The sequence below is a fragment of the Salmo salar genome, chromosome 11 (genome assembly GCF_965601325.2).
Source record: "Salmo salar chromosome 11, fSalSal1, whole genome shotgun sequence".
Lineage (NCBI taxonomy): Eukaryota > Metazoa > Chordata > Actinopteri > Salmoniformes > Salmonidae > Salmo > Salmo salar.
Window position 1 is genome coordinate 22,712,818 of NC_138301.1, and position 20,321 is coordinate 22,733,138.

Below are 20,321 nucleotides of genomic sequence, written 5' to 3' on the forward strand. Positions count from 1 at the left end.
CCTTCAATAGAGAACAGAGGAAGGGGGAGAGAGAGGGTGGGACAGGGAGGAATAGAGGAATAGAGAATGACACAGTATCAGAACAGAGTCCCGGGGAGAGGAGTAACGGACAGTTAGAGGTCAGATCAGAACAGTTCCTCCCCTTCCCCCACTCCACACCCACCTTCCTTACACCCCCACATTCTGTTTGCCATACCTGGCTGCATGTGTTACCTGCTCCTGGCTCTAGGACTGGGGGATTGACGTGGGCACAGTCAGGGCTTTGTTGGCCCTGGCCGTACTTCTCACAGACCTCCCATTGTAACAGCTGGGCACTGCTACCATGCATACCAACCCCCCTCACCTGGCCAGCGCGCCCACCCAGGTTGGGCCTGTGCCAGCCAAACTCTGGCTCTAGATCTAGGCCATGTCTCAGTTTGCCTGGGCCCAGTCAACAGACAAGGGTCTGGGCCCCAACACTCCTTCCTTCCCTTAAACCTACGACAGGGACGGAGTGTCCCCTTTCACATACAATCCTGATGTCTGACTGAGAGGGGCCTCAAAGAGGACTAGGTAAAGGCTTATAGGAGTATAAGCTCTTATTGTGTGGGGAGGCCAGACTGGAATGAGGATATTGATTTCAGAGAGTTGGCACCGCTGGCACTCAGAGGTTTATCTGCTCAGAGGGTGACTCATCCACCACATCAGACAGAGAGAGAGAGAGAGATAAAAATGGAAGATCTAGGGAAAGAGAGAGAGAGAGAGAGATAGGCAAAGAGAGATGGAAAGGAGAGAGAGAGAGAGAGATAAAAATGGAAGATGTAGGGAAAGAGAGAGGAGAGAGAGAGAGATAAAAATGGAAGATGTAGGGAAAGAGAGAGGAGAGAGAGAGAGATAAAAATGGAAGATGTAGGGAAAGAGAGAGGAGAGAGAGAGAGAGAGGCAAAGAGAGATGGAGGGAAGGAGAGACACTCTAGACCTGACACATGGGCACCCACAGACAGGCCGTGATAGATGAAATCATCAGAGCACCCTATTGGCTGTGTGTGTGTGTGTGTGTGTGTGTGTGTGTGTGTGTGTGTGTGTGTGTGTGTGTGTGTGTGTGTGTGTGTAGGGGGATACAGAGGAAGAGAGCTTGGATCTCTTTGATGTTGTTGGAATGGAATGGTGGTCTAAGGTTACTAATAGATAAAGAGTACTGGAACGCTCACTACTGTTTCCAACTCTGTTTTCAGCTCAGACCTGGGTGTGTTTGGGTGTGTGTGTGCATGCGCCTGGGTGCTCATGCATGTTTGTCCATGCTTGTGTTTTAAAGGCCCAGTGCAGCTGATGAAACTAACACTGTAAAAGTGTGAAAAAATGTATTGGGGCAGCAGGTAGCCTAGTAGTTAGAGCGTTGGGCCAGTAACCGAAAGGTTGCTGGATCGAATCCCTGAGCTGACAAAGTAAAAATCTGTTTTTCTGCCCCTGAACAAGGCAGTTAAAGAGTTATAGAGTTATACATTTCAAGAAAAAAAAATATAGCTGGGGGTGGGTAATTGACAGTGGGGACAATAGCCCAGTCTTAAACCAGTTAACCTAAACTGAAGGCTACTGTTCCCTGGTAGGCTGTCATTTGTTCTTAACTGACTTGCCTAGTTAAATTTAAAAAATGGTTGCTGGATTAAAATACAGTCTTCAACACAGGTTTGTATGGGCGGGAGTTTCGGCTTCCCATGGTGACATCACCATGCGGTAAATTGGTTAATAGACCAATTCAATTCTTGCTTGAGAAATAGTTTTGCTGGATCGAATCCCTGAGCTGACAAAGTAAAAATCTGTTTTTCTGCCCCTGAACAAGGCAGTTAAAGAGTTATAGAGTTATACATTTCAAGAAAAAAAAATATAGCTGGGGGTGGGTAATTGACAGTGGGGACAATAGCCCAGTCTTAAACCAGTTAACCTAAACTGAAGGCTACTGTTCCCTGGTAGGCTGTCATTTGTTCTTAACTGACTTGCCTAGTTAAATTTAAAAAATGGTTGCTGGATTAAAATACAGTCTTCAACACAGGTTTGTATGGGCGGGAGTTTCGGCTTCCCATGGTGACATCACCATGCGGTAAATTGGTTAATAGACCAATTCAATTCTTGCTTGAGAAATAGTTTAGAATTTCTGCCCATTTGAATGGAATTCTATTACAGTAAGGTATTTATGTGTTACCCAAAAATGACTTGATATTGATATAAAAAAAACCCAGCTGCAGTGGGCCTTTAATGTGTCTGTGTGGCATCTGAGACAGATTAAAAAGAGGAGAGGAGTGAGGTCCAGATGTAGGGTTCATATTCAGGACAGGGGGAGGGAGCGGGTGAGATACAGGTAGTCCTGGGTGGGCAGAGACAGGAGGGTTAGGAGAGGGTGAGGAGAGGAGAGATGTGGAGGGGGTCAGAGAGGATGTGGGGACTGACTCATCACCACATCAGCTTTCTTCCTCCCCCGGGGACAGACAACATTGGGACAGGCTGCCATTCAATTATACATCTCCTTTCTTCCTTTCTCTTTCTGTCCCTTCCTTTCATCAAGACAGAAAGGGAGAGAGATACAGACAGAGTGAAGAACAACGAGGGGTCTCTTTCAGAGCAGAAATAGAGACACTGGTCTCTTAATTCACAGTAGCCTTCAGCCGATGACTGACTAACTGCTGTCAATTGCTTGCTATTCAGACCACTCTATTCAGCCATCACTCTCTCCCTCTATCTCTCTTTATCATTTCCCCCCGTCCCTCAGTGTGCAATCTTATTTTGGGATCCTCACCCCCCCTGTGGTCCCCTAGTGGGTCTCAGCCAGGCCAGGTGAGCCCCCTCCTCGTCTCTCTCTCAGCCCAACAGGGTGACTCCGAGGTGGGGCTGGGTTCACCGTGTTAGTGCCTGTTTGTCTCCACTGATGCACACTGCCTGGCTCTGTGTAGCTGCACTGGGCTGGTTAACCCCTCACACTCTACACCTACATCAATGCCTATATATGCGACTGTGTGATCACGCTCTCCGTAGCTGACGTGAGTAAGACCTTTAAACAGGTCAACATACACAAGGCTGCTGGGCCAGACGAATTACCAGGACGTGTGCTCCGGGCATGTGCTGACCAACTGGCAGGTGTCTTCACTGACATTTTCAACATGTCTCTGATTAAGTCTGTAATACCAATACGTTTCAAGCAGACCACCATAGTCCCTGTGCCCAAGAACACAAAGGCAACCTGCCTAAATGACTACAGACCCGTAGCACTCACGTCTGTAACCATGAAGTGCTTTGAAAGGCTGGTCATGGCTCACATCAACACCATTATCCCAGAAACACTAGACCCACTCCAATTTGCATACCGCCCAAACAGATCCACAGATGATGCAATCTCTATTGCACTCCACATTGCCCTTTCCCACCTGGACAAAAGGAACACTTACGTGAGAATGCTATTCATTGACTACTGCTCAGCTTTCAAAACCATAGTACCCTCAAAGCTCATCACTAAGCTAAGGATCCTGGGACTAAACACCTCCCTCTGCAACTGGATCCTGGACTTCCTGACGGGCCGCCCCCAGGTGGTGAGGGTAGGTAGCAACACATCTGCCACGCTGATCCTCAACACTGGAGCTCCCCAGGGGTGCGTGCTCTGTCCCCTCCTGTACTCCCTGTTCACCCACGACTGCATGGCCAGGCACAACTCCAACACCATCATTAAGGTAGCAGACGACACAACAGTTGTAGGCCTGATCACCGACAACGACGAGACAGCCTATAGTGAGGAAGTCAGAGACCTGGCCGGGTGGTGCCAGAATAACAACCTATCCCTCAACGTAATCAAGACTAAGAAGATTATTGTGGACTACAGGAAAAGGAGGACCGAGCACGCCCCCATTCTCATTGACGGGGCTGTAGTGGAGCAGGTTGAGAGCTTCAAGTTCCTTGGTGTCCACATCAAAAACAAACTAGAATGGTCCAAACACACCAAGACAGTCGTGAAGAGGGCACAACAAAGCCTATTCCCCCTCAGGAAACTAAAAAGATTTGGCATGGGTCTTGAGATCCTCAAAAGGTTCTACAGCTGCAACATCGAGAGCATCCTGACTGGTTGCAACACTCTCTGGTACGGCAACTGCTCGGCCTCTGATTGCAAGGCACTACAGAGGGTAGTGCGTACGGGTAGTGCGTACATCACTGGGACTAAGCTGCCTGCCATCCAGGACCTCTACACCAGGCGGTGTCAGAGGAAGGCCCTACAAATTGTCAAAGACTCCAGCCACCCCAGTAATAGACTATTGTCTCTACTACCGCATGGCAAGCGGTACCGGAGTGCCAAGTCTAGGACAAAAAGGCTTCTCAACAGTTTTTACCCCCAAGCTATAAGACTCCTGAACAGGTGATCAAATGGCTACCCGGACTATTTGCATTGTGTGCCCCCCCCAGCCCCTCTTTTTACGTGCTGCTACTCTCTGTTTATCTTATATGCATAGTCACTTTAACTAGACATTCATGTACATACTACCTCAGTTGGGCCGACCAACCAGTGCTCCCGCACAGTGGCTAACCGGGCTATCTGCATTGTGTCCCACCCACCACCCACCAACCCCTCTTTTACGCTACTGCTACTCTCTGTTCATCATATATGCATAGTCACTTTAACCATATCTACATGTACATACTAACTCAATCAGCCTGACTAACCGGTGTCTGTATGTAGCCTCGCTACTTTTATAGCCTCGCTACTGTATATAGCCTGTCTTTTTACTGTTGTTTTATTTCTTTACCTACCTACTGTTCACTTAATACCTTTTTTGCACTATTGGTTAGAGCCTTTAAGTAAGCATTTCACTGTAAGGTCTACACCTGCTGTATTCAGCGCACGTGACAAATAAACTTTGATTTGATATAGAGTACACTCACTGTGCTGTGGTCGTTGCAGGGTGCTCCATGTTGAGGGAGCGTGGGATATCTTATACACTAATGGTCATTTATTGTGTAAGAGTTTGTGTGTATGCGTTCTCACACCACTGCTCACTTGGATCTTGTTCGTGTGTGTCTGGCATTGGCCGTGTGTGTGGCGTGGTGTTAACCAGGTGTTTCACGTCCGTCCAGATGATAGAGTGCAGCGAGTGGGGAAGGTTTGTGGGCAGCCTGACACAGGGGTGAAACATTTCATCTGCCTCCTCTACAACCCACGCCACAACAACACCAGCCGAATCTATAGTACATCTCGCAATCCCACACACACAAACACACAGGCATGTACTCCTAAGCCCCCAAACACCCAGTGCTAAAAAGGTGGAAAAGAGCATCTCAATTTGTCATATCTCATTAAGTAACAATAGACACTGTGTTTGCTGGTTTAGCTCATGTATATACTGTAAGGATCTAGTAGCTCTTTGAGTGGAGTGTCTTTGGCTGTCTGTCTGCTGGACAGTACTCTGTCTCTGTACTTCAAGGCAAGCCCCTTATTCAGTCCTGTGTAGAGACATACATATATAGGACAAGTAAATAATTAAACCCTAGAAATCAAACAGTAGTGTTTTGATTAAATGTTTAATAGTGCTTTCTCAGATAAATAAAAAGCAGATCACAAAGAGGGGTTAACAACACCTTCAAAATAAATACAGTTGAGTCGGGAGTTTACATACACCTTAGCCAAATACATTTAAACTCAGTTTTTCACAATTCCTGACATTTAATCCTAGTAAACATTCCCTGTCAGTTAGGATCACCACTTTATTTTAAGAATGTGAAATGTCAGAATAATAAGAGAGAATTATTTAGTTCAGCTTTTATTTCTTTCATCACATTCCCACTGGGTCAGAAGTTAACATACATTCAATTAGTATTTGGTAGCATTGCCTTTAAATTGTTTAACTTAGGTCAAACATTTCGGGTAGCCTTCCACAAGCTTCCCACAATAAGTTGGGTGAATTCTAGCCCATTCCTCCTGACAGAGCTGGTGTAACTGAGTCAGGTTTGTAGGCCTCCTTGCTCGCACACACTTTTTCAGTTCTGCCCACACATTTTCTATAGGATTGAGGTCAGGGCTTTGTGATGGCCACTCCAATACCTTGACTTTGTTGTCCTTAAGCCATTTTGCCACAACTTTGGAAGTATGCTTGGTGTCATTGTCCATTTGGAAGACCCATTTGCGACCAAGATTTAACTTCCTGACTGATGTCTTGAGATGTTGCTTCAATATATCCACATAATATTCCATCCCTCATGATGCCATCTATTTTGTGAAGTGCACCAGTCCCTCCTGCAGCAAAGTACCCCATAACATGATGCTGTCACCCCCGTCCTTCATGCTAGGGATGGTGTTCTTCGGATTGCAAGCCTCCCCCTTTTTCCTCCAAACATAAGGATGGTCATGATGGCCAAACAGTTCTATATTTGTTCCATCAGACCAGAGGATATTTCTCCAAAACGTACGATCTTTGTCTCCATGTGCAGTTGCAAACCGTAGCCTGGCTTTTTTTTATGGCGGTTTTAGAGCAGTGGCTTCTTCTTTGCTGAGCGGCTTTTCAGGTTATGTCGATACAGGACTCGTTTTACTGTGGATATAGATACTTTTGTACCTGTTTCCTCCAGCATCTTCACAAGGTCCTTTGCTGTTGTTCTGGGATTGATTTGCACTTTTCGCACCAAAGTACGTTCCTCTCTAGGAGACAGAACGCGTCTCCTTCCTTATTGGTATGACGGCTGCGTGGTCCCAGATGTTTATACTTGCGTACTATTGTTTGTACAGATGAACGTGGTACCTTCAGGCATTTGGAAATTGTTCCCAAGGATGAACCAGACTTGTGGAGGTCTTGGCTGATTTCTTTTGATTTTCCCACGATCCCAAGCAAAGAGGCACTGAGTTTGAAGGTAGGCCTTGAAATACATCCACAGGTACACCTCCAATTGACTCAAAGGATGTCAATTAGTCTATCAGAAGCTTCTAAAGCCATGACATCATTTTCTGGAATTTTCCAAGCTGTTTAAAGGCACAGTCAACTTAGTGTATGTAAACTTCTCACCCACTGGAATTGTGATACAGTGAATTATAAGTGAAATAATCTGTCTGTAAACAATTGTTGGAAATATTCCTTGTGTCATGCACAAAGTAGATGTCCTAACCGACTTGCCAAAACTATAGTTTGTTTACAAGAAATTTGTGGAGTGGTTGAAAAACGAGTTTTAATGACTCCACCCTAAGTGTATGTAAACTTCCGACTTCAACTGTATATCAAAATAAGTTTAACACAAGACAAGGAAATATAGGATTGTCACTGTGTAGCTTCATGCCTTCTCATCTTACAGATATTGATTGTCACTTTGTCATATGTTGGATGAAAAACAATAAAACCAGTTAAGGACTCCAGCTCGTATTTACAAGCCCAGCTCTCTCTCACTCTCTCTCCTACAGCGAGGAAACATTCAATCTCCACCACAAGTGTCCATTTTCTCATTTTCATGTCTTTGACCCCTTGTCCACATTCCTAATTTCTCACGCCCCTAAACCTTAACTGAACCCTTCCCTTTCTGTCATTAGAATTGATACAACTCCACCAAATGCATACGTTCCTGCCATACCTGTATGTCTCGACTCAACTTAGACTCCCTCTTCCCCTCCTTTTAGTCCCTCTTTGTTCCTTAGGACTTAGTGCCTCACCCCTCTCTACCCCCCTCCCAGCCACCTAGCCACTGCCCCACTCCAAAACTCTTACCACAGTACCCTTCCACGCACCCCTCTGCCAAAAGCCCTTTGTCCAAACTCTTATCTAAACTATTGTCTCTTTGAAATCCTCTCCATACCCACCCCCCCTTTCACCCTATCCACACTCTTCCCTCCATTCTCCATCCAACTCCAGCTGGCCTCCCTCTTCTTTCCTCCCTCTACATCCCTCCCTTTCTCTCTCCCTCTCTAGAACTCGTACTGGGAGATGAACATGGTGATCTTGGTGATGTACCGCCCCAGCTGGACCCCTTTCTCCAGCTCGGTCATCTCCACCTCTGCCTCCAGTGTAGCAGGGCCTTGCACCGGGCTCCCCAGAACCAGCTGGCCTGTCTGGCGGTCCGACCGCTGCACCGTGAAGTGGCGTCGGGCCTGCCCGCGGCCCAGCAGGGAGAAACGTAGCGTGTCGCCCATGAGGCGGAGGGCCGACACACGGAACATGGTGCGTGGTGCCGACAGGTTGGATACGACAGACAGGTAGTGGTGGGAGATGGAGTTAGGGGCCTGAGAGCACACCCTGTTGTCCTCAGAGCAGGGGTTACGCTCACATCGCCTGGGGAACAGGGAAGGATACAGGCATTAAGAGGGTATTATTGCAAGAGACTGATAAAAAGAGTTATCAAATCTTTTCTTGATTAACTATAAGAGGAGGTATTCACAGGGGTGAGGTTTTGCTGTAGGTGGCGTTTCGTATGCGGGGGCAGTCCACACGTACACACTGGAACCCTCCGTAGGTGTTTATACACATCTGGTCCCGGGTGCAGTTATTCTGTCTGGTGGCACACTCATCTATGTCTAAAAGTGAGGGAAGGAGAGATAAAGAGATGGAGAGAAAATAGAGAGAGCGAGACAGAGAAATAACTGATTTATTGTAATTGTCTACAAAAACAAACATTTATTCAGACCAGATGTATGGTTTGTTTAATTATTCAGCCAGTGGATAACAGAATTGCATGGAATTACAGATACAACGGATAGGAAATAATAGGAAACACTCATTATCCTTCAGCCAAATTATCTTCTTTCTCTTTGTGGTAGACTATTCAAATGTGTAGTATTTATCTGGCATAACTGGCATAACTGGCATGTTTTGAGCCAGAGGATTTGATGGTGTGTGTGAGTCCGTGTGTTCAGCGCTGCAGGAGCATTTGAGACTTTGGTACAGTGTGTGTGGTCTTCACCTTTGCAGTTGCGTCCGTCGCGGGTGACATTGTATCCAGCAGGACAGGTACAGCGGTAGCCTCCAGGGGTGTTAACACAGGCATGTAAACACAGCCGGCCAGCCTGACCCATGTGGAACAACTCACACTCATCAATGTCTGAAACACACACAGTTAAAATTGCCATTGATGTCAGTTACAGTATATAACATTATGCGGTCAGACTGTGTGTGTCTTTTGATGTTACCATAGCAATGGTAGCTGTTTGCAGTATACCTTTGCAAGTGGTGCTGTCACGCCCAGAGATGGTGTATCCGGGGTCACAGGTGCAGTGGGTGGTGCCCTGGACATGCGTACAGTGAGATGGACGGAAAAACGGACCAACAGTCACAGCCGGGGGAGAGATGGCAGCAGCCGCAGAGGAGGTGGCAGACGAGGTGTTCGTCATGGTGACAAAGACTGGAGAAAAAAGAAAGAGGAGAGAATGAGAGACGAATGAGGAGAAGCGTGAAACTAAGGATGATTCTCATTGATATGGAGGTTTCTGACTGCAGTCTGAGGGCATGGCCATCTAAACATCTCCATCTTCAAATTGGTACAATGCAGCTTATTTCTTTATAAAACACTATGGTTACCATGTGAACAAAGAGTTACAAATTAACTATTGGTTCACAGGGTAACCCGTGTTTGGACCAGTGTTGTGTTCGAGACCGCCTAAAGCGAGACCAATTCATGACCAAGATGTGATTCCAATTCAAGACCATGATTGTAATTTTGTCGATCGCCACCATAATAAGAGTTCAAAATGTCCAGTATTTCTGTGTTCATATTTCAGAACAACATATGGATTCTTTATACATTCAGAATGGTGAATAAATGCATGCTGAGGGAAAATAGAGCCACTCTACAAATTATTACTAACCCAAACACAGTGGGGAAGAATGGACCTTATACAGCTGCAGCGAAGGGCTAATGGATTTATAAAATAACTATTATAACAATAATAATTATAATTATATTATTATTTTCAATGGCGTTCTGATTTAAATCACTTCAGTTTTTGTTGCAAAGGAAAGGGTTAATACTGAAGAGGAAAAAAATATTTTTCTTTGTTGGTCTCTGGGGAGATAAATCTAGCTAGCTAAGTCAGCCATTGGCCATCAGAAGCTAGATAGGAAAACTACTATGTTGTATCTTTTGTTTTTATCTCGTTTTTAGCGGCTGCAGCAGGTGTTATAGAAGAGGATGTTGTTACTAATTTGTTAGCTTCTCCTTTTTTCAAGAATAACTTCTTGAATAAGTTTAAATTTATCCTCATCTATTGAGTGGAACTCTGTTTATTTTATTTCAGCTCGCTTGCCGTTGTTAGCCATCTCTTTGAAAATAACTTGAGTGTGAAACATTGTTGCATTTAAACTTTAGGTCACCGGTTGCTTTCTGTGCTAAACGTGAACTGTTTTTTGCAATGGAAAGTAATAGTTGAACATTTTGATTAAGAAATGCTTAGCCAAATGGTTGTGTTTTAGTATTCTTATGATTGGAACCCACTGGCTTACTATATCAGAGTGATTGGACTGCTTATTCTTTAACATCATGCTGTGTGTGACTGCTGTCTTTCCATCGGCCCTATGCAGTGGTGTAGTGGAGCCTGGAGAAGTGGGTATACTCACATTTGGTAAAAAAATCTCAAATGGCCTGCCCAGCAAAGGAAAATGCTTTGGGTGACGTTCTAAGTCCACAACAATGCTTAAACCACATCAGGAGACCCTTTTGGAGGTCTGACAACATAAATATATAAGAGTATTTTTGTAATAATAATAATGTATTCTTTTTCAGTTTTTGCTCAATCTGATTGGGTAGTTCTGGCCCCCCAGTGGGTAGGCCTGTGTCCACCCAGGCCGACCTATGCCTACGCCACTGATACAAACAGGGCATGATGACTGAATTGCTCATCACAAATTCCCTACTGACTTCAGACCAAACCTTTTCAATACCTTGTTTGCATACCCATTGTTGCCTTAGTTAGCATTTACTGGTAGATATTATACATTGAAAAGTATTTCCTACCTACCCTACAGGCTACCAATGTCATTTTTCTGTGAGCTGCTCTATGCCAAAAAAACTGTTGAGAGCTGTGCACTCTTGCTGCCTGCAGATGACATTCCGCTGAAACTAGGCTGTGTGTGCTGCGCACATGTGAATATACAGCTCTGGAAAAAATTATGAGACCACTGCAAAATGATCAGTTTCTCTGGTTTTACTATTTATAGGTAAGTGTTTGGGTAAAAGTAACATTTTTGTTTTATTCTATAAACTGACAACATTTTTCCCAAATTCCAAATAAAAATATTGTAATTTAGAGCATTTATTTGCAGAAAATGACAACTGGTCAAAATAACAAAAAAAAAGATGCAGTGTTGTCAGACCTCAAATAATGCAAAGAAAATAAGTTCATATTCATTTTTAAACACCAGAATACTAATGTTTTAACTTAGGAAGAGTTCAGAAATCAATATTTCATATATATATATATATATATTTGGAATAACTCTGATTATCAATCACAGTTTTCATGCTTCTTGGCATGCTCTCCACCAGTCTTTCACATTGATGTTGGGTGACTTTATGCCACTCCTGGCGCAAAAGAATTCAAGCCGCTCGGCTTTGTTTGATGGCTTGTGACCATCCATCTTCCTTTAGATCACATTCCAGAGGTTTTCTATGGGGTTCAGGTCTGGTGATTGGGCTGGACATGACAGGGTCTTGATCTGGTGGTCCTCCATCCACACCTTGATTGACCTGGCTGTGTGGCATGAAAGCTGTGAGGTGGGCGGACGGTCTCGAGCACTACAACACTGGTTTAGACTGACTTGCAACTTATGTTAGGTTGCATTAAACTTTTTAAAATTAATTAAATTAAACCTTCATGCAACACTGTAGTTTCCCAACATTTCCTGACCTCAGTGTTCACATCCATTGCACCATGCTGCACCCTGTCAGTGGGCTGTGTGTGAGTGGGATGATAGACTTATAGAAGGCTCCCACACAGTGCAAGCAGTGTTAGTCATGGTCAAAGTCCATCCAAATCCCCATTAGTCTGTGTGTGGCTCTCACCTACAGCAGTGTACTGTACACATGGAGGAGAAATGAAAACATACAGACAGAGAGAAACAAAACCAAACTGGGCCGTATTGAGTCGCTGGCTCTGCCTGGAGCCCTGAGTGTGTATGATAGCCCAGCCAGCCAGAACCAGCGAGAGGGAGTGGACCTGGGTCTCCCACGGTGTCTGGCCCTTGTGTGTTGTTGTTACTAGTTAGCCATAGCATAAAGATATATAGGACTGTAAGTCCTGGTTCCAGTTTATAATAGCAATAAAGCACCTCAAGGGTTTTGTTGTATATGTCCAATATACCACGGCTAAGGACTGAGTCCAGGCACTTCACTTTGCGTCGTGCATAAAGAACAGCCCTTAACCATGGTATACTGGCCAATATACCACACCCCTTTGGGCCTTATTGCTTCTTAATTAAGCATCTCTACCTACATGTTGGCACAGGGCTCTGGCAGGTGGCTCCGGCCCAGCCTTTGGTACACGTGCAGGAGAACTGGTTCACCTCGTCCACACATGTCCCCCCGTTCAGACAAGGAGACGAGGCACACTCATTTATGTCTGAGGAAAGACAGGAGGACTAAGAGATTAGTCAAGAGAGGAGAATGAAGTAATATTAGCCCTGATGTAAATGTTGTCTCGCTAACTCACTGACAATCACAGGTGGAACCTTATAGCTCTGATGCATGAACCAAAAGAGAAAAGCTCCTTCTCTCTCTATGTGTGTGTGAGTACGTGTGTGTGTGTGTGTGTGTGCGTGCACACACTTCCGTGCGTGAGCATGAATGTACGTGTGCATCCGTGTGTGTGAGTACTCGACCTAACCGGAGTGAAAGGGATGGCCTGACTTTTAGTCTCACAGAATGTCTTTGAAGTGTTATCTAAATGTTAGCAAGCTGTCAAGACAGAGGGCTGCTATCACTATGTGTCACAGTCACTGGATTCAATAACCCATTCTGGATGGCCATGAAAATACATTAAAAGGAAATTTGATAATGAAACGCATATGGATGCAAGCCATCTTATCTAGATAAATGTTAGTAATATGCATGAAGTTTAAAATGAGGGAAAGAGAGATAAAGAAAAGAGGGGGGCACAAAGGGGATGGTGACAAGGACATGAGAGAGATGGTAGAGCAGATAAAGAGATGAGTGACGGGACAGAGAAGAGGAAAGGAGAAGATAAAGGGAGGGGGGGGACACCTGACAGGAGCCAGAGAAAGAGAAGTAGATGGTAGTTGACAAAAGATAGTGATTTCACGTCAGATGTGTTAATCTCACTAATGGTTAACGTTTGGATTAGGGGTAGGGTAATCTGTAGCAGATGGTAGGGTCACTCACTGCGGCAGGTGGGCTGCTGGCCGCTCCAGGTGAGGCTCTCCTGACACGTCCTGCTCTCTGATCCCACCAACTCATAACCCACATCACACAGGAAGTGAACCTCGTGACCTGGGCTCTGCGCCTTTCCCAACTTCCTGCTGTTGGCAGGCGTGTCCAGCTTTAGACAGGTACCTGTAAAGCGGTGGAGGGTGGTTGGTAGGGGGACATAAGCCAAGACTTAACTCTCCAGCCATAGCGCCATAGGAGCTCAATTTAACATTTCTACCTACCGCTAACCACCAAATGTGAAATTACATACCAGTAGTAGCAAAGGAATAACAATCCACCAGAGTTAACATTTTTAGAACGCAGCGTGACGCTGCTAATAGCATTTTTACCGCAACTACTTGGTCCGGCTGTGCTGTGTGTATGCCTACACAACTTACTGAATCACGATTGGTTCTCGTTCATGAGTGTCACGTTCTGACCAGTGAAAAGGGTCATCTGCCATAGTAGAATGGTCAGGGCGTGGCAGGGGGGTTGTTTTGTGTGTTTTGGGGTTGGTTTGTTTCTAGGGGAATTTGTTCTAGTTTTCTATTTCTATGTTTGGTTTTCCATGTTTGGCCAAGTATGGTTTCCAATCAGAGGCAGGTGTCCTTCGTTGTCTCTGATTGGAAGCCATACTTGGCCAAACATGGAAAACCAAACATAGAAATGGGAGAGATGGTAGAGCCTGTTTTCAGCCTGTTTTCCTTTGGGTTTCGTGGGTGGTTATTTTCTGTTTAGTTTGTTAGTATACCTAACAGAACTGTTTGGCTGTCGTTTGTGAAGTGCTTTCATTAAAAGTAAAAGATGAGCACTCAACACGCTGCGCCTTGGTCTCTTCAATACGACGCCTGTGACAATGAGGTTGACAACAATAGCAAGAACATTAGTAATACAAACCTTCACATTCCTGCAACTGATGTTTTGGGGATTTTAAATAAAAAGCAGCAGGCCTACTAAAAGCCATTTCAGTGTACTTAAAAAGAACATGAAGAAATCTAATTTAAGCTTATGGCTAAAATGGTAGGCTGCATGTTGCTTCTTTGACCGATGTTCTGGCTGTGTGCAGACTTACCATTGTTTACTTTGCTAGTCTGTTTGGTGGCTGTGTTCTGTAGCAAGTTGAGTTTCTTCCTCAGGGTGCGGAGGCTCTGAAGATATGCAGCCTCGTGGGTCGACAATAGCTTCTGGACCTGCTTTAGGGAGCTCTGCATGTGCTGTCTGCTGGGACAGTCCTACAGGGACAGTGCATGGTAAGCAGGTGAACACTTTTTTGTCCAACAGAAACAGGGGAAGCCAGGGGCAGCGGAACAGTTAAAAGTGCTATACAGGGACAAGTTGACAAGAGAGTCATCCCCAAAAGGCAATTCATTTGCAGAATTACTGTATTTTAAAAATCTGTAATACAGGAAGATCTTAATTGCAATTTAGCAAAGGGGCAGGTTACAAACATGGGTTTGTAAGATACATTAAAACATGGAGGAGTATGCAAGCTTATTTTTCCTATACTGACATAGGCAATGAATGTGCTCTGTGTAGCCTAATGAAATGACTGCCTAATTTAAACTCAAGTCAGGGACCGTGAGACACAGGTGACTTGGTCAGAGGATGGAGGCAGAACTAACTCTTACATTAGCTTCCTAGAATTTGACATCACTCAGTTATACAGACCACATTCTGTAACATCTGCTTCCAACTCCCACTCTCAAACACGTAGAGCCCCTGAACAAAGCTCACACTCTCAAAGACATAGATCCCCTGAATGCAGCTCACGCTCCAGATGCCAATCACCTGAATTCTGATCACCTGTTCACACACCTGTATATCACTATCACACACTATTTAGTTCAGTTCTTTGTACCCCATCATTGTGAGGTATTGTTTGTTTTGTGACACATTTCTATTGGGAGCGCTGGTTTTCCCATATTGTAATCCTCCCGTGTATGATTGTTTTTGCCTGCCTCACTAATGACACCTTTTGCCTATTCCCTGCCTGTACCTTAGCCTATCGGATTTCCTGTTATCCACCTATTGCTTGTTCTCCCGGATGATGTTACTAGCCTTTTCCCTGCCTGTACTGTTGCTTTTTGGACCCCCTGTGTATGACCTTCTACCTGCCCCTGGACCCAGCTACCTGCCTCCTCCTGTGGTCCTTTACAAATAAACACCTGCTTCACCCTGCGCTTGAAACCAGCTCTGTCTTCCATCGTGTTCATTACACATTCACTGCAAACACTGCAAAGGCAAATGTCCTCGCAACTTAATCACTGGACAGAACAGAGAAATTACCTCACCAACAAGTTAATGTTGGAATAACAGGACGGAAGTACAGCAGCTACTGTACATTGGCTTGAGTTATGAATGATAACCTAACACCTGGTGAGCCACATGAAGGGATTTATTACTGCATTTAGAAAGTATTTGAGGGGTTTTCCTAAGATAGCACTGAAAGGTAAAGAATGTAGTGTACAGTACATAAACGTTTCTAAAAAGGCATATGGTCACTGGTCTGAGTTTATGGGGAGACCAGAGGAGAGACATCAGAGTAGACGTACCTGCTTCAACACTACATCAGCACTCAGAGGGTCATGTTTTTAATATCACTGTCCACAGTAGGCAGCCTAGTCAATGTGGTTAATGGTGAATGAATGAATTGAGCGGCGACATCATCCCCCTGGTTGTCTGCCCTACACGTGAACCAAGAGTTCTGAGCACGCATGGGCATCTCAACATTTACATTTACATTTAAGTCATTTATCAACAACCCCTACCACCAGCTGGGGAGCTTGAAGTCAGAGGTGGCTGTAGTGTTGGTAGGCTTTTGCCTTTGTGCAAAGTGAGTTGTTCTCTAGTGGTAGTAGTTTTATGTTTTGGAGGTTGTGTGCTTATGCCCCTGGTGGTGTTACTTGATGGTGCCAGAGAGAAGTCCTGTAGGCCTCCTGTACGGTCTAAGGGGGTTGCTGGGAAACACTAAAGACACACTCCATGAGAGAAAGAGTGGCTCCGATCCTATCTGGACTCATTCTCACAACAGATTCCCTCCCAGTCTGTCTTCTCTCATATCCCAGCCAGTCTCTGCTGTTCTGTCTATTCAGCCCAGAAGTGTGTGGAGGTTCTGACAGTCAGTGGAATGATCTCCTTGGAGGCAGAAAAAATTGTTGCTTGCTCATAGCGTTCATTGTTTGATGCAGGGGTGGGTGTATTGTAGGTTGGAGAGGCTGTTTGGGGTCAGATGGTGTGGTATAAACACCCAGAGGGTAAACATCACCTGTGTATGAGGCACAGCCTCTCCTCCCATTGGCTGAGAAAATCAGGGAGCGTTAGTAGTATGTTTTCCCTAAACTTCAACTCTCTCCCTCCTCCAATCTGTCTGCTCATGGATGTTTTCAGAAAGCCAATTAGTGTTTTCATCTGGCAGAGGTTATGTAAGAAAAGTAAATATTTGGTCATCCTATGAAAACACCTGGCTGATTGAAACTGGAGCAGGGAGCTGGGCTGCTGGAGCGACATCAGTCAGGACGGAAGGAGGGAGGGAGGGAAAGGCTGCTGTTTGTGTGCCCCAGCGATAATGTCCTTTTTCTGCCTCCGTTGCAAAACATTTCATGCGTTTGCATTTCATGTGTCTGTGACATTATCTTGGTGAGCCTAGGTAACATACCTATAGTCTCCTTCAGTAAGTTCTGAGCTGCTCTTTGAATCCAGAGGTGTGCAGTGCAATGATGAAGGCCAAAGTAGCATGGTGATCTAATCCAAGGATTTTAGATTGTTCTAAGTGAATTCTGTGATGCAGAAAGGTTTTGCATAAAAGGAAAAGTGTCCTGTAGCTAATAATACTCTGGCTGACCTTGTTCAACTATGTAATCACTGCATGGCTTCAGTTCTGCAGTGTGAGTTGTGCCATGACAAGAACAAGCCAAAGATCACTAATGAGACCTGAACAGACTCCTCATACACACAGCTCATTACCACACAGTACATCATGATCTTAACCAAACGTGGACAAAAACTAAATTGAGTCCCAATTTGACATTCCACAATGTCATTCCATTTCTAACTGAACAACAGAAAGAGTACAGCATAGCATACATACACACACACACACACACACACACACACACACACACACACACACACACACACACACACACACACACACACACACACACACACACACACACACACACACACACACACACACACACACACACACACACCCAGCCTGCCGTAATATAGACCCTTGCCCTTTGACAAGGTAGAGAGGTTTAGCACTTTTGTGCTGAAACACGTCAGAGGTGTTGGGTCTATTCATAGTGATGGGCCTCTCGGTGTCTGGACATGCATGCAAGGGGCCTTAGTAATTGTTTGTGCAGCTTGCCTGGGAATTGAGGTCGACCAAACACCAGTCCTATCAATGGGTGTCTGTCCATGTCATGATGCATGGATAATTACCTTATAGCTGGACTTGCAGGCTCTTGACTTTGACAAGAGATTGTCACTTCAACTTGATGCGTTTTGACCTTCAACAACACCCAGACATCAATGCTGCATCCCTCAGTGTTAGATGTTGAATTAAAGCCTATCCATGAAAAGGGCATTCAGACAACCTTTCTCTCAGGTCTATTTTCTCAGTTGTAAATCTTGTGTGATATTTACCCACTGTCTTTTCAGGTCATTACAGATAATGGCAAGAATTTTAACTATGTCCTGAGGCTACTGTATATGTGATAATTAATTGGTCTGGAAATGTTTTCTGAGTTTATTACGTTAATGGACTACCTAAACACGTCAGAAACCACAATAGCCTACATTAAATCGTAACACACTCATAGAGATTATAATGGTAACCCATGATCATATCAAATACAGTCATTTACTTAGATTTGACGATTTACTCTGTGATATGTAGTGTGATGCGTGCTTTTAAATCAGTTACATTTTTGTTTGGACCAAGCAGCTGTGCAAAATAAATCCAAGAAACATCATATGTTGTTTCTTAATAGTGGCCAAGGTGCCCTCATGACACTGACAAGCTCAGGAAACACTCACCTGCCCAAATGTAGTGTGGATTGGACAAAGACACAGGAACACAATGACAGCGTGCGTCCAAATCATTTTCAGTTAATCCTGTACTGCGTTTACACTCAGTCCCGAAGCGCGCTGGGTTGGGTATCTTCCGGGTACAGTGAATTTCCAGTGTGTAAAATGCGCTTATAAGCACCTCAGTGGTATTTGTGAGAAATGCTATTAATTCATTCACATGTCAGACAAGATGCCAAAGCGAAACTTTATGGAATGTAGGGTTTACTCTTCGAGAACCAATCAGGTTATGGGACTAGAAGACCTGTTGACCACATTTTACTAAAGAACCATTGCGTAGGCATGTGTATTTTCTTCAAACTCTTTTCCTTTTTTTGGAAGGCACATGGCAAATTTCCTCCCTCATGAAAGCCTCTCAGATGTGGAATTTGTAAACTGAAGAGAAAAACAAATTTAGCAGGAAGCTTGGATGGATTGAGGCAAGCTCCACTGGGCAGTGGGCACTGTGGGAAGGTGACAAGCAGGGTAATGTGAGACACAACTCATACAGGTTGCATCTTCTCATGATTTACGAGGAAATGTAGACCCATCTTTCATTAGGGAAATAACTATGTTACACAGGGATACATATAACCTACTTGAGCAGCACACACATTTAGTTGAATTAACTCAGCCTTGTGCTTATTACCAAGTAATTACAGTAGCCTAATGGACAATGAGTCTGTGTTCCAATGTGTTTTTCTGTTATCTTGAATGGCAGACATCCTGTGAGTAAAAGCGTACTGTTGAATGAGCATAGAAAGTGGGGAAGGTGTGCCCTCTGCAGGGAGTAAGTGTCCATCACCTTGCCATCATCTAATACAACGGTTCTGTTCTCATCTCCCCAGCAGAACACACCTAACACCACCACTACCATGGAAGTATAGCTGAGGTTAGTTGTTCTGTCGTACCCCCAGCCTGGTGAACGTTCTCATACCATAAAAACATCCTCATGCCATAATCAGCTCCAGATAGTAAATCACCAACTGCTGAAGCATCAGGAGTCCTGTTTCATTCCCCGCGCTCGGGCCATCTCAGACCTGTCAGTGAGTTAGATCTGATTCCACCTGTAGCTCTCCTCCCTCTCAACCACCCACCCACGTTGTATAGACCCACTGTGACTGCACTGAACTGTACTGCATTTACTGGCCTCTACTTTACTGCTCCTTGCTTGCCTGCTTGCTCAGCTATAGTTCTCTCCCACTGTCCATTATGATACACATTTATCCCTTCTACATTCCATTCTATTCCAGGGCTTGTGGTTCTGCATCACTCATCACAGGGACCTCTGCACCCGTCCTCTTAGGTAAAAGCTCTGTCTCTTTCACGACTCATTGACATGATGGTCTCAAATCCCGCAGGACAGCACTGAAGACAACAGTCACACAACAGTAACTTCCCCACTACCACCCACCCACCTACTCACCCATGTGCAGTACCCCATCCTAGTGAAAGCCCTTCACTAGGCCCAGGATGTGATATAAGCATCACTCCCATGTCTGAATCTCTGTCCTACTCACTGAGGTGACTCGGCACTACTACAGTACCTTCCCTAATCCTAGTAGGTGATGTCACTATGGGAGGATAATGGGAAGAGAGCCGCATGTAGAATCGATAGCCCATGACCAGTGAGTGGTTCGTGACTGATTGGCGCCTCACTGCATGGGGGTCTCTTTCCACAATGTCTGTTCTTTTATATCTTTGAGAATTGAATACAGAAACACGAGATGGCTCTCAATCCTGTGAGATCCTTCTGTAATGAGAAGCAGAACAGCACAGCTAGTTGAGGTTCTGTTGAAACTGGTTCCCCAATACACACCCCCTACCCCCTGTCCTTCAGTTTCTGTGGGGAACACACACATACAGTATGAACCCTGAAATTAAATCACAGAGTCTTGAGAATCCTC

At 44.8% G+C, this 20,321-nt stretch overlaps 1 protein-coding gene across 1 annotated transcript; it reads right to left on the reverse strand.

Moving 5' to 3' along the window:
* Nucleotides 1-5,516: 5,516 nt before the first annotated feature.
* On the reverse strand, nucleotides 5,517-18,689 carry LOC106562266 (fibulin-7). Its single transcript, XM_014127033.3, has 8 exons — nucleotides 18,385-18,689; nucleotides 14,414-14,573; nucleotides 13,315-13,485; nucleotides 12,410-12,535; nucleotides 9,142-9,324; nucleotides 8,887-9,024; nucleotides 8,365-8,500; nucleotides 5,517-8,258 (listed from the first exon to the last, which is right to left on the reverse strand). Exons 1-8 carry the CDS (start codon nucleotides 18,448-18,450, stop codon nucleotides 7,895-7,897), a joined length of 1,344 nt encoding a protein of 447 aa, XP_013982508.1. The 5' UTR covers nucleotides 18,451-18,689; the 3' UTR covers nucleotides 5,517-7,894.
* Between the last annotated feature and the right edge of the window lie 1,632 nt (nucleotides 18,690-20,321).

Bases quoted from the DNA above. Each gene is read 5' to 3' on its own strand.
- LOC106562266 (XM_014127033.3), bottom strand. From the start codon at position 18,450: ATGATTTGGACGCACGCTGTCATTGTGTTCCTGTGTCTTTGTCCAATC. The intron at 9,325-12,409 runs GTAGGTAGAGAT...TTTTTTCTCCAG, and splicing joins CCAGAGCCCTGTGCCAACAT to TCTTTGTCACCATGACGAAC. The intron at 8,259-8,364 runs GTGAATACCTCC...CCTGTTCCCCAG, and splicing joins TACAGCAAAACCTCACCCCT to GCGATGTGAGCGTAACCCCT.